Source organism: Astyanax mexicanus, chromosome 7 (assembly GCF_023375975.1).
Source record: "Astyanax mexicanus isolate ESR-SI-001 chromosome 7, AstMex3_surface, whole genome shotgun sequence".
Taxonomy (NCBI): domain Eukaryota; kingdom Metazoa; phylum Chordata; class Actinopteri; order Characiformes; family Acestrorhamphidae; genus Astyanax; species Astyanax mexicanus.
In genome coordinates this window covers 13,746,963-13,761,886 of record NC_064414.1, presented here as the reverse complement: position 1 = coordinate 13,761,886, position 14,924 = coordinate 13,746,963, and the positions used below count along the sequence as shown (strand labels likewise).

At 42.7% G+C, this 14,924-nt stretch overlaps 1 protein-coding gene across 4 annotated transcripts in view; it reads right to left on the bottom strand.

Annotated features, from left to right (window-relative positions):
• Window positions 1-14,924, bottom strand: part of LOC103029984 (signal-induced proliferation-associated 1-like protein 2) — a 232,260-nt gene that overhangs the window by 13,829 nt on the left and 203,507 nt on the right. For all 4 annotated transcript variants that reach the window (XM_049481725.1, XM_049481727.1, XM_049481724.1 and 1 more), the window contains one exon: window positions 3,875-4,094. In XM_049481725.1, coding sequence (XP_049337682.1) covers window positions 3,875-4,094 — 220 coding nt within the window. The remainder of the gene's footprint in view (window positions 1-3,874; window positions 4,095-14,924) is intronic.

Genomic DNA, 14,924 nt, shown 5'->3' with positions numbered 1-14,924 from the left:
GACATGTGGAGATCTGTCCAGATCTAGTTTATTTGTTTTGTTTAACCTCAGACCAGCTGTGTTTTTTGTCTTCAGTGTTTCAGGTTTGCTTTTTGAAGTTTGTTTCTTTGTTTGTTATTTTTGCTTGTTTGTTGCAGTCTTTTAGTTTATCCTCAGTTTTTTAGTGTTTTGTTTTTGTTAATTTAAAATATGGAAAATAAAGACTTGCGTTTGCATCCTGCCTCCTCCTCTGTGTTACATGACGCGACCCAATAAGGATGCAGCAAGTCAACTCATGGCAATGGAGGAGCAAATGGAGTTTTTAAGAAGCCTCGTATCCAGGCTACAAGATGGACAGCCGCTCTTGTTACCCTCCTTGATGCAACCCCCCAGTGAGTACGATGGTGAACATAATGCAGTACCCCATCTACTTGGAACATTTGTTGTGCCCTACCCCTCCAGAACTTATCAAGGTACTTTTTATAAAGACTTTGCTGAGGGGTAGGGCTTCAGAGTGGGGAGACATTATTTTTGAAAGAAGGCCTGAAAGGGCAAAGACTGTGGAGGGGTTCTTTGAGTTGTTGAAACTGAGGTTTTCTAAGCGTGCAGCTCCAGCTCCAGCAGCACCCGCTGCGCCAGCACCAGCTCCAGCACCTGCTGCTCCATCTCCAGCTCCAGCACCAGCAGCTCCCACTGCTCGAGCTCCAGCACCAGCAGCACCCGCTGCTCCAGCCTCAGCTCCAGCCTCTGCTCCAGCGCCAGCAGCTCCCGCTGCTCCAGCTCCAGCACCAGCAGCTCCCGCTGCTCCAGCCTCTGCTCCAGCTCCAGCAGCTCCTGCTGCTTCAGCTCCAGCAGCTCCAGTTCCAGCACCAGTTCCGGCCGCCCCGACTCTGTGCCCGCGGCTCTGGCCGCCTCTGGACCTGTGCCCGCGGCTCTGGCCGCCCCTGACTCTGTGTCCTCGGTTCTGGCCGCGGGCACAGAATCAGGGGCGGCCAGAGCCGCGGGCACAGAGTCGGGGCGGCCGGAGCCGCGGGCACAGAGTCAGGGGCGGCCGGAGCCGCAGGCACAAGTTCTGTAGCAGAGGCAGCAGGAGCTGCTTGAGCTGGTGCCGGAGCTGGGGCAGCGGGCGCTGGAGCAGTGGGTGCTGCTGGTGCTGGAGCAGTGGGAGCTGCTGGTGCTGGAGCTGAGGCTGGAGCAGCGGGTGCTGCTGGTGCTGGAGCTGGAGCAGCGGGAGCTGCTGGTGCTGGAGCTGGAGCTGAGGCTGGAGCAGCGGGTGCTGCTGGTGCTGGAGCTGGAGCAGCGGGAGCTGCTGGTGCTGGAGCTGAGGCTGGAGCAGCGGGTGCTGCTGGTGCTGGAGCTGGAGCAGCGGGAGATGCTGGTGCTGGAGCTGGAGATGGAGCAGCAGGTGCTGGCGCAGCGGGTGCTGCTGGAGCTGGAGCTGCACGCTTAGAAAACCTCAGTTTCAACAACTCAAAGAACCCCTCCACAGTCTTTGCCCTTTCAGGCCTTCTTTCAAAAATAATGTCTCCCCACTCTGAAGCCCTACCCCTCAGCAAAGTCTTTATAAAAAGTACCTTGATAAGTTCTGGAGGGGTAGGGCACAACAAATGTTCCAAGTAGCTGGAGCACTGCATTATGAAGGCCCCGCAGGACCCATGTTCACTATCGTACTCACTGGGGGGTTGCATCAAGGAGGGTAACAAGAGCGGCTGTCCATCTTGTAGCCTGGATACGAGGCTTCTTAAAAACTCCATTTGCTCCTCCATTGCCATGAGTTGACTTGCTGCATCCTTATTGGGTCGCGTCATGTAACACAGAGGAGGAGGCAGGATGCAAACGCAAGTCTTTATTTTCCATATTTTAAATTAACAAAAACAAAACACTAAAAAACTGAGGATAAACTAAAAGACTGCAACAAACAAGCAAAAATAACAAACAAAGAAACAAACTTCAAAAAGCAAACCTGAAACACTGAAGACAAAAAACACAGCTGGTCTGAGGTTAAACAAAACAAATAAACTAGATCTGGACAGATCTCCACATGTCTGGGAAACATGACAGGTAAACAATAGAGAACAGGTCAGGAGCAGAAAGGAACCACAAAAAAGGAAAGACACTGCACAGACACAGGCCAAGGTGTGACAGTTTTATTACATTGATCATTGGATATTCTACCCAAAATGCATTTGCATGGTATAATACAATCTTAAAATAGGAAATGACGTTTAATGTTAAACTGTATTTACAGCTGAACTGAGTCTGCATAGTGAGGCGATACCATGACATAGAACATGAAATAAACTAATGAATAAACCTGAGAGCACTTAAATGATAAACATTGTCTAAATTGTTTTTGTATGTAATTTGTACAGTCCCCAGTTGCAACAGTATGCCAACTGTCAATAATGTAATAATTATACAATTATACAAAACTCAAAACATATAAAAAAAAAGTAACAACATATAACAAGCACTTGACAGACGCTTACCTGAGCCACTTCTATAACTGCAGTTTTATTGTGATGGTTAAGTGAATAAAACTAATTCTTCTTTTTAGAATATTAAAGTTTTTTTAGTCATTTAAATTAGACATTAGATATTTAAATCTAATGTCTGTGCCCGCGGCTCCGGCCGCCCCTGACCCTGTGCCCGCGGCTCCGGCCACCCCTGACCCTGTGCCCGCGGCTCCGGCCACCCCTGACTCTGTGCCCGCGGCTCCGGCCGCCCCTGACTCTATGCCCGCGGCTCCGGCCGCCTCTGACTCTGTGCCAGCGGCTCCGGCCGCCCCTGACCCTGTACTTACTGCCACCCCTGTCCATGTACCTGCACCACCCGCCCCTGTTCCTGTGCCCACTCCCAGAACTTTGTACACTCCCAGGCCTGCTCCCTCTGCTACAGAACTTGCTCCAGTGCAAGCAGTCCCTGCCACTCTTGTGGTACCAACTGTGCCCGTGGCTCCTCCTCTGTGTTACAAAAACCTAATATATATTTCTGTTCATTTAAACCTGGTTACCTACAATGGCTTGTGGTTAAAGAACACATAATTGTTAAGTATTGAAAATAATTATAACTACTAATTTTCTTTTTACGGATGCTTATCTGGTGTGTTTATGTTCATGCATACATGTCTAAGTAAGGAGAGTAAGCATGAAAACTGTATTTGAGTGGTTGTAGGAAGGGTAACAAAAATAATATATGTTAAAATAAAGCTTTAATTAGAACATGTTTACAAGTAAGGCTATAGGTTTTGGACCATATCTGCTTTGGGTATGAAGATGTTTAGCATAGAAGGTGGGGTGGAGCTGGGCCAGTGCCGGTCTAACTGTAAATGAGTCTGTGCTGTATTTGGACCAGATTTAAAAAATGAGTCATAGACAGAGGTGGAAAAAGTACTGAAAAATAATTAAAACCACACCATAAAACATTTTCAAGTTTCTATTTCTATATTTCTATTTCTTTTTTTCTTTACTGCTAAAAAGTTATGGTCATATATGACTATAAACTGTATTTTTATAGTTTTACTGTTCATTATTATTTTTTAACTTGCCATTGCTATGCTTTAACTGCTATTAACATGTGTTTTTTACATTCAAGCAGATCGTTTAATGTTCCCAATAAAAACTTAAGGAATTATCATTAAAAACACGAATACCTGATCAGGGGAGGGATGAGGGTTGTATTCAGTGAGGGAGAGAGGCAGGGCGAGGTGAAGCTGTGCAGAAACACTGGGAGAACTACCGGAGCTAATTAGATCGCAGCATAGTCTTTTTCGATATAAACGATATTGTCATATTACATCTTGTATATAAAAATATATGAATATTACCTAAAATCTTAATATTTCACCCAGCCCTACTGACAGTTATCTACGAGTGTGTGAAGAGGCAGTACTTACTGCGAAGGTTGGATACAGGCTGGCTGAGGCTAATGCGAGGAGGTAGAGTGCTGTGGTACGGTCGGGTGCTGCTGAAAAGGATGTCGTTGGGCACAGCCTGATCCAGCATTGAGCTTCGGGAACTGCTGAAGGATGAAGCTTTGCGGTTACTGCACACACTCTCGTCTGAGAGAGTGCGGTACAGAGAATGGCGTGCAGATGGGCTGCGAGTAGGTAGTGCCTAAAAATAGACAAATGTATAATATAGATTAAGGGTAAAACTCCAAATAAAGAGTATGGCAGAAGTATAAATTAGAAAAGTGTGTTTTCTGAAGAGAACGTACAATGGTTGCACAGCTAACATGGCAGGTCCTTGCTATAGTGTCGCTAAGTGGATGCTATTAGTTGTGATGGCGTTGCTAAGTGGTTGCTAGGTGGTTGCTAAGGTGTTTCTAGGTGGTTGGTATGGGGTTTCTAAGTGCTTGTAGGTGATTGCTTTGGTGTAGTAAGATTAGTCACTAGGCTGTGGCAAACTTGCTGTTGCCATGGTAATTTGTTGGTTGCTAAGGGGTCGCTAGATCTTTAAAGCTCAGTTACCCGGCCTGATGGAGTACTTGAAGTCTGGTAGCTGTCGGTACACAGAAACTCTATGGCTTAGGAGTGTACAATAGAGAACAGGGGTTAGTGAGAGAAAAAGGAATGAACAAACTGACAAATAAATTATTGCAGGTCTAAATGACAGTGAGTTTATTGTTGAGGAACTGCACTAACATGATATATCCAAAAAGGTGTGAATAAGTTGAGGTAAAGTATAGTACATCCTGCAGAGAAATAAGATTAACTAGAGTGTATTACCTAAAGGAAACTCAGGCAAGGGTTGCTAAGTAGTTGCTAGGTTGTTGCTATAGTTCATTGCTGTAATGTGTAGTCGAAAAGAAAAACAATTATTTGTAATTTCTCTTATATATATATATATATCCATAAATTGTTAATTAAATGTGTTCTGATCTTCATCTAAGTCACAACAATAGACAAACACAGTCTGCTAAAACTAATACCACACAAAAAAATATATGTTTGCATAGTTTCATTGAATACAACAGTGATGTTTTTCTAAGAGCTGATTGGAGGCAGGATGTGATGAGATTGGATGTGTTGGTTAAAGCTGCCCTGCCCTTTAAAAACACATACCAGTTTTGAATTTGCTGTTCTTAAGAAGCATTGCTCGATGTGAATCATGCCTCACACAAAAGAGCTCTGAGAAGACGTATGTTCAAGAATTGTTGACTTGCATGAAGCTGAAAAGGGTTACAAAAGTATCTCTAAAAGCCTTGATGTGCACGGTACAGTCAATCTACAAATGGAGAAAGATCAGCACTGTTACTACTCTCCATAGGTGTGGGAGTAAAGATGACTGCAAGAACACAGCGCAGAGAGATCAATGAGGTGAGGAAGAATCCTAGAGTGTCAGAATTTTCTGACACATGCTAACATTTTTGTTGGCAAATCTACAAGAAGGAAAACATTAAACAAGAATAGAGTTCATGGGAGGACACCACGGAGGAAACCACTGGTGTTCACAAAAAATTGCTGCACATTTATAGTTTGCAAAAGAGCACCTGGATGTTCCACAGCAGTACTGGCTAAATATACTGTGAACAGATGAAACCAAAAATTAAGTTGTTTGGAAGGAACAGCTAATGCTATGTGTGGAGAAAAAAGGCACAGCACACCATTGTTGTGTGTCCAAAATGAGAGAAAACTCCATATTGTAACTGAAACGAAGCTGCTTTCATTGTGAGGAGCAACCGCTTGCTGTGACCCAGAGATTGTGTACTACCGGGTCCGTTCCAACAACATAACAGGAAAAGGGGGAAGGCTACACACTACAAAGTGAGCATAGTTATTAAAGGCATAGTACTGGCAGTTGCTCTACATCCCTTTTCCCTAGTATAGTACATAACAGAACTAGTTTAGCAATAATCTGTAGCATACAAAATGCTGCAAAATATTTATATAACAAAAAGATAACTTGCAGTTAAGCATATTTTAAAATAAATTGTGTATGTAAAAACAACACTTTTACACTTTCAATAAATGTCTCTGAGAACAAAAATATAGTGCAAGACTTAGTGACTGCAAGTTCTCAATGCCTAGTCCATGTACTTGGGGTTGGGACGAACAGTGCGTCCTGAGCGTGTTTTGTAAGGACTGGGAGTAGTAGGGTTTTCAACTGATAGTTGTGCTGGAGTTTTTTGAGGTGGTTCGGCGCGCATAACTGGAGTATGTTCCATCAGTCTCAAAGCTTCCCCACCAAGTTGCAGGTTCTCTTTATTGTGCTGGAGTGTCTCCTTCACAGGCAAGAGGTGTCTGCGATTTCTCCTGTACACCTTCCCTTCTGATAGGACTGTGTATGACCTTGGTTCACTTCAAGTGTCTTTCCCGATGCCCATATGATCATGACCTTTTGTAGTTTGCATTCGTACTATTTGACCTTCACTCATTGGAGTTAGTGGCCTGCTGGACTTATCATAGCTTCTCTTCTGGCATAGTCGTGTTTTTTGAAGTTGTGCATGAATCTGGCTGGTTGAGAATGAAGATGGTACAAGTAGATGTTTGTGGATAGGTAATGTTGTGCGAGTCTGTCTGGATAGAAGCCTCTGTGCTGGGGAACCAAATATGGAGTCACGTGGCACGTTTCTGAGATTCAGCAAGTTGTGACATCAGTGCCATCTCGCTTGGATTTCTCCAACAGTTGTTTTGCACTTCGAACAGCTCGCTCGGCCAAACCATTTGATTGTAGATATTCTGGGCTACTGGTTTTATGCTCAAAATCCCAAGTTGCAGGGAAGGTTCTGAATTGGTGGCTTGTGAATTGTTTTGCATTATCAGAAATGAAGACATGTGGTGACCCATTGGCAGAGAAGTGTCTCTTTAGTTTTCCAATGACCTTGCTGACGTCAGGTCACGGAGAAAGTTGACTTTAAACCATCCTGAATAGGAGTCGGTGAGTACCAGGTAGTGATGACTGTTCCATTCAAAGATGTCAGCTGCTACAGTTGACCAAGGCAAATCTGGGATCCTGTGTAGCTGTAGTGGTTCTTTCTGCTGATGTGGTCTCGTACTGTTGCAGATTGAACAAGACTGCGTTTGATCTTCTATGTCTTTGGTCATAGTGGGCCAGAAGATTATACCTCTAGCTCTGCGCTTTGTAGACTCAGTACCTGGGTGTCCCCTGTGCACAATCTTTATGAACTCTGACTGTAGTGATTGGGGAATCACTGCCTTGGGGCCATTTCTCACAATTCCTTCATCCACAATCAGCTCACGTCTGAATGGGTAAAATGGTTGAATTGTGGGTGGTACACTGTGCATTTTGCTTGGCCAACCTTGCTTGATGATGTTGCTTAGCAGCTGTAGCATGGCATCTTCGGCAGTGTTCTGTCTCAGCTCCTCCAGGCGGGATGAGGAGATATCACAGATGTTCATGACCTCCAAGGTGTTTTCCTCACTTGCGTGTTTCAATGTGGAAGGGCTTGGTGCTCGAGATAGTGTGTCATTTGTTTGCCTTTCTTGTACACCAAGTTAAAGTTGTATTTCTGTAGCCGTAACATCATGCGCTGCAGTCGTGCAGGAGCGGTGTGGATCGGCTTTCTGATGATTGTCACCAAGGGCTGGAGGTCTGTTTCAATGATGACTGACTTGCCAAAGATGTAGTCATTGAACTTACAGCAAGCAAACACAACAGCAAGTAGCTCCTTTTCGATCTGCGCGTAGCACTTTTCTGTTTCTGTTAGGGTGCGTAAGGCATAAGCTATAGGCTTGCCTTCTTGTAAGCATGCTGCTCCACTGTAATATGACAGAACTGGTGGGTTTGATATGCACTTGTTCAGTGTTTCGAATGCATCTTGATGTTGTTTCAGCCAACACTATTCTTCTTGTTCTTGTGTGTCAAATGGCGTAGTGGAGCTGATACCTCACTTAAGTTTGGAATGAATTTCCCCAAGTAGTTTGTCATTCCAAGAAATCTTTGGAGTGCAGTGACATTTGTTGGTACTGGCATTTCAGTGATTGCTTTTGTTTTGTGAGGGTCGGCCTGCAGACCAGTGCTGCTGAATACGTGGCCTATGTAGCTCACTTCCCTGAGCTTGAACTTGCATTTGAGCTGGTTTAGTTTTAGATCAACTTGTCTGGCACGATCAAGGACCTTTTTTAAGTTTTCGTCATGCTCCTGCTCATTTTTTCCTCCCACTAAGTTATCATCAACAATGACTGTGCATGGATATCCTGCAAAGAGCGCTGCAATACTTCGCTGGCTGAGTTTATTCCAAATGGCATCCTGAGGAACCTGAATCTGCCAAAGGGGGAATTGAACGTGGTGAGCAGTGAAGATTTGTGGTCTAGCGATATTTGCCAGAAGGAATTCTTTGCATCTAGCACAGAGAAAACAACACAATTTGACATTTGAGCTGCGACTTCTTCAACAGTGCGCATTGGGTGGTGTGGTCTTTTCAGAGCCACATTAAGATCTCTGGAATCTATGCAAATCCGAATATGGTCAGTGTTCTTCTTGTGGGTTTCTACCATTGATGAAACCCATTCAGTTGGTTCGGCTTCGACTTTGTCTTGCATGGCTAAAGGAATTCGCCGTGCTGGTCGGACGACTGGCTGCACTGTTGGGTCTATTTTCATTGAATATGTCACAGAAGTTTGCCTACTTCATCTTTAAAAAAGATCTGCGCAACCTTCAAAGATTTTGGATTTGAAGTCAGAGCTATCAGTGGTATTGAGCTGGTGGGCCTCTTTGTTTAGCACTATGAGTCCCATGCGTAAACACTCCGGTAGGCCAAGTAGTGGCTGAGCATTTTTTTCAATCACATAAAATTGTAGATCATAGCTCTGACCTGCTGAATTACATGGTAATGTGACTGCTCCTAAAGTGCTTATCTCATTGCCACTGTACGCAATTAACTTTGGAGATGTCGAGTTGTTCTCCTTGACGTGCGAGATTGAATGTGTCGTATGAGATCACATTGCACTTGGCTCCAGTATCGACTTTTAGATCAATGGCTTTGCCATGTATGTGAACAGTGCTGTACAATTCATTCTTATTGATTTTAGCAGCATCAACACTGTGTCGAAGTGTGACACCATCAATGAAGAATGATTCCTCAGCAGTGCTGTTGGTGTCGTTTGGCTGGATTTGATGCACCAACTTTGTAGGTCTGTGTTTATTTTGAACCTTGTAAGTGGACCTACAGCATTTTTTAAAATGGTTCCACTTCTTACAGCTGTTGCACTGTTGGCCATAAGCGGGGCATAGCTCTCTTTTAGCTGCATGGCTGCCTCCACAGTTGCTGCAGCTTGTTATGGTACGTGGAGCTTTAGTTTGAGGTCAAAATTTCGGCTTGTGACCTTTCCACTGTTGCTCTGGTGCCTTTCGTACACTGTCAACAGTAGTTGCAGACTGCTGTGGCATTGCCAGAGTTTTATTGTGCTGCTCTGTTAGTTTGTGGATCTGGCATGTTGCTATAGCCTTTGCAAGGGTTAGTTCAGAGTCACGCAGCACAATTTTTCTGAGATTATCATTACTGATGCCACAGACAAGTCTGTCTTTGATGAGCTCCTCTTGTAAAATACCGAAATTGCAGCTTTTCACTTTAATTCTGAGGTCACTGACATATGATTCAATGGACTCACCTGGTCTCTGGGACCTTGTGCTGAATTTGTGTTGAATTTTCAGATCTCTCTGAATTTCCTCTTTAAACAGACAGGGTCCTCTCTGCTTTCTGCTGGCGTTATGCCGTTCTCGCCGTGTTCTCTCACCTCTGGTGCGTAGATAAATGAACGTTCACGTTCTATGGCTTCTGGACCAGCGAGATTAAACAAGATGTACGCTTCTGTCCGTAGCGGTTTATCTGCGTGCGCAGCTGCAATGAATATGTCATATTCTTGCTCGAAAATGCGCCAGTTTTCGGCAATATTCTAGTTAAATACGAGAGGGTCTGGTCTGCGGAACTCTCAGGCCATGCTGCAGTGTAGGCTGGCAGATTAGCACTTTTACTCACAGCTTGTCACACCATTCTTGTGTTTTTCTTTTTGTCTTGAAAGTCTCGTGGCTCATTTATCTTCCTGTCTTCACAAAGTTAAATTCACTTACTTTTGACACCATATTGAGTGTCCAAAAATGAGAGAAAACTACATATTTTAATTGAAACGAAGCTGCTTTTATTGTGAGGAGCAACAACTTGCTGTGACCCAGAGATCGTGTACTACCGGGTCCGTTCCAACAACATAACAGGAAAAGGGGGAAGGCTACACACTACAAAGTGAGCATGGTTATTGAAGGCATAGTACTGGCAGTTGCTCTACAACCATCATCAAAACCTCATCCCAACTGTGAAATGTGGTGGAGGGGGCGTCATGGTTTGGGGCTGCTTTGCTGCCTTAGGGCCTGGATAGTTTTTTTATTTTAATAAATAAATTTAATTTAAGTGCTTTCTACATTTACCCAGGTTATCTTTGTCTGATATTAAAGTTGGTTTGAAAATTCTGAAAAATATCAGTATGACAAAAAAAGAAAAAAAGAAAAAACGCCACTGTATCAGAGAGTATTGTATTAAAATTTGTGAATGTTTTCCCAGGATTTCCCAGTCCTAATGATTTTAATCTACAATTGTGGTGTAGATTGTCACAATACATGAAATTTAAATAAAAGTAAGGAATGACAGGGACCCTACAAAACTATTATATTGTTGTTGCAAACTATGATACCAAAAAGCATCACAAATTAAACCGTTAAAAAAACATAGAAAGGGTGGGGGGGCGCAAGCGGACACTGGATGGTTTAGACGTGCTTCCCCTGTGCTCCTCTCCACTGTGTGAAGTATTCGGTCATTACTTAATTTTTTACATGTTTAGCTCGCTTTCTTTTATCTTTACCACCTTCTAAAAGACTGAAGATGCCAAAACCACAGAAGACCGCGGTTTCTCCCAAGCCAGAGTGTGGAAAACAAGTGGATAAAGATCCTGGAGAAGACGGCGTGCTAGCAGAGCTAGCTGAGCAAGAGGAGTCATCTGTAGACCCAGTTACCGAAGGGACAGCACCAAGAAACATCCTCTCCGCGATACAGAACTTGAGCAAGATGATGACAGACCAATTTGATGTCTTAGAGGCAACTCTGATATCCACCCAGGTGTCCTTGCTGAGTCTGGGGAACGGTATTACAGAAAATGAAGAAGCTAACTCTAGCTTTGATCGCCGTCTCTCCACTCTTGAACAAGCATGCATGAAAATGCGTGCAGAGAACGAAACACTCTGCTCTAAAGTAACTGATCTAGTGGCTCGCTCAAGGCGTCAGAACATTAGAATTATTGGTTTACCCGAGAAAATCGAAAACAGACACCCAACGTAGTTTCTGACAGAGTTTCTCCATGAGCTTTTGGGTGCTAGTAACTTTCCTAAGCCAATTGTGATTGATCGAGCTCACCGTTTGGGGAGGCTCCCCTCGGATGGAAATGCCCGGCCGCACGTAATGACAGCCCGGATACATCACTTCCAAACAAAAGAAAAGATTCTACAACTGGCTCGCCGACAGTTTCTGCTGAAGTACAAAGTAAAGCAATCCATATCTTTCCTGACTTTCCAGCGGATGTTTTGAAGCAATGACGGCCGTTTGTGGAAGCTAGAAAAAGACTCGTAGAGGCTGGCGCAAGGGTTGGCTTCGTTTATCCAGCTCGGCTCCGGGTTACCCTGGATGATTCCACAGAGGTATTTTCTTCCCCAGAAGAGGCAATGGCTTTTGCTAAAACTTGCTAAAATATGTTATGCCAATTTGCTGACAAGTGCTATGTGGTACATGACACTTAGCTAAACGTGTTGATCGGAACATTTTATGACCTTGTTCATGCATCTTTAAATACTGGAGAGGTAATGTTAGGGGCCGTTTAGCGCAGTTGAACTGTAAGTTAGTGATTCTTATGGCCCGGCCGCCTCCACGTGAGTGTATGGGGACTATGTTCTCACTTTGTTTGGGAAAGTGGGACTTGGGGTGTTCCCATCGTTTTGTTTTAATTGTTTTGTTATAGGTTTTTATTATTGTATCGCTGGGGCGTCATGCATGCATTTGTTCATGAGTCTGATTAGAAATGCATCCTAGTGTTCCTTCGCGAGGTGGTGGCATTACATTTACCAGCTGGAATGTCCATGGACTGGGCCATGTCCTTAAATAAGCAAAGGTTTTCTCCCACTTAAAATCCCTGTCTGCAGACATTTTATTTTCACAAGAAACTCACATTAAACCCTCTAGGGCAAAATTGTTGAAATGCAGCTGGGTTAACCAGATATTTCAGTCCACATTCTCTAGCAAAGCCCGGGGGGTGGCGATTTTGATTTTTGGCAACCTCCATGAATCTAGTGGATATATGGAGGCTCCAACATCCTACAGACCGAGATTACTCATTCTTTTCACAAAGACATTCTTCTTTCTCAAGAATTGATTACTTCTTAATAGATTCCAATTTGATTTCAAATGTAGTCTCCTTCAAATATCATAATATCCTAATCTCTGACCACTCCCCTGTCTCACTGGTTCTTAATCTTAACCATAAACAGCAGCAGTACTCATCCTTTATTGCTTTGTGACCTATCATTTAATCAGTTTATATCTTCTAAAATGGCTGACTTATTGAAATTTAATGACCACGCGGAAGTAACAGATTCTACCTTATGGGAAACCTTTAAGGTGGTAATGAGGGGACACATCATTTCCTTTGAAACCTCAAGGAAAAAAGAAAAACAAAAGCGGCTTTTGGAAATTGAGGAAGAGCTAATACAATTAGAAGCAATTTACAAATTGGCCACTGACCCTTCCACCTTGCAAAACATTCTTAGGCTAAAATACGAATATAATAGCATTCTGTCTGACCAAGTAAGTGCCCAGCTTTTTAAATTGCGACAAAACTATTTAAAATTTGGGGATAAGCCCCAGGAACTACTTGCTAGACAGCTGAGGGGTCTACAAACCAGTAGGCCCATACATCAAATTAAATAAAAAAATTGGAGCAATGGTCACTTATCCTAAAGGTATAAATGAGTGCTTTCGTACATTTTACCAGCAATTATACACATCTAAAGCCAAGGGCAATGCCTCTGACTGGATGGCACATCTAGATCTTCCAAAATTGAGTAGTGTAGCTGTTAAGGCGATAGATGCTGATATTAACATAAAAGAGATTTTAGATGCTATAAAATAATTTCCTAATTCTAAGAGTCCTGGCCCAGATGGTTATGGTATAGAATTTTTTCATTAAAAATTTCCAGAACAATTTGCTTTCCTACTGCTGAGAGTGTTTACTCAATTCCCAAATTCTTTAATTCTCAATATCTCACTGATCTTAAAAGAGGGTAGAGACGAAACTGATCCTTCATCTTTCCGTCCTATTGCCCTGCTGAACACAGATATGAAGATTTTCACTAAATTCCTAGCAACCAGACTGAATAAGTATATTGCCACCATTATTCATGCTCATCAGACCGGATTTATTCCTGGTAGATTTTTTTTTATGTCAGAAGGCTAATTAATATAATGTACAATAATTATGAAAAGGACCATGAAGTAGCTGTACTATGCTTAGATGCAGAGTGGCAGTATATGTGGAGAGTGTTGGAGGAATTTGGATTTGGCTCGCAATTTATCTCATGGATTAAAATGATATATGCCCGCACAACCTCTTGTATCTTAACTAATCGTGACAAGTTGACTTCTTTTTCACTGCATAGGGGGACATGCCAAGGCTGCCCACTTAGCGAGTTGCTGTTTGCAATTGCAATCGAGCCCCTGGCTATTAGTATCAGACAACATGCTCTTAAACCCATACATCTAGGTAATGTAGATCATCACCTTTCTCTGTATGCGGATGATGTAGTACTTTTTATGTCTCAACCTGCACAGTCTATCCCCATTTTACTAGATCTGATAAAGTCTTTCAGTGAAATTTCTGGTTACACAATTAACTGGCAAAAGAGTGAATTTATGCTTTTAGGTAGAGACCCAGAAGCTAATTTACAAAATGAACTTTCTTGTTAAACCAGAAAAGCTTAAGGAAGATATAGAGCGATGGCGCACCCTCCCTGTCTCTAAGTAAGGTCGTTTGAACCCTATTAAAATGGTCACTCTCCCAAGGTTCCTATATCTCTTTCAAAATCTTCCCATTTTTTTAACAAAATCATTCTTTAAAACTTTAGACTCCATGATTCTTCCTTTCCTTTAGAATTTCAAAGCTCAGAGAATATCAAAAGCTCACATACACAAGTCAAGAGAGAAGGGTGGGATAGGTCTGCCATGTTTTCTGCATTATTACTGGGCAGCAAATCTAAGGACCTTAGTCTATTAGTCTCAAGAGACATTCCTGCTTGGGTTGCTATTGAAAAGAAAAGTGTCATGAACAGTTCGCTTCCAGCACTTCTTTTTTCAGCGCCTGGTCTAGCTGCAAACATACAGCTGCACAACATAATAAGTTTGGGCAGCTTGAAAATCTGGCAGCAGATTAGAAAGAACAGTAAATGGTTAGACACGACCATCCATACTCCAGTTTATCGTAATCATGCATTTCCCCCATCTTTCTTAGATGTATTATTTAATAGCTGGAGACAAAAAGGCATTGATTAATATATTGATTAAATAGATTTATACATTAATAAACTGTTTGCTACATTTACTCAATTAAACGAAAAAATCTCTATTTCATCAACTAATTGTTTTTAGCTACTTACAAATCAGGAACTATATCCTTCAGAATATACCTAACTCATATCCCTGCAGAAAAAAGGTGTTATATATACACTTCTGTTAGGCCCACCAGATTCTAAAAAGTTGGTCTCTGATTTTGTTAAGATATTTTCAGAATACACTAGTTCTGCTACACAACTTAATAAAGCAGCCTGGGAGAAAGATTTGGGGATCCCAGATTGATGATGATGATTGGAATGAGAGCCTCGGAAGAATACAATTCTGTTCGGTGAATGTTAGTGATAATTGCAAAGAGATTGATTCTATGGCTGTGGAAATCA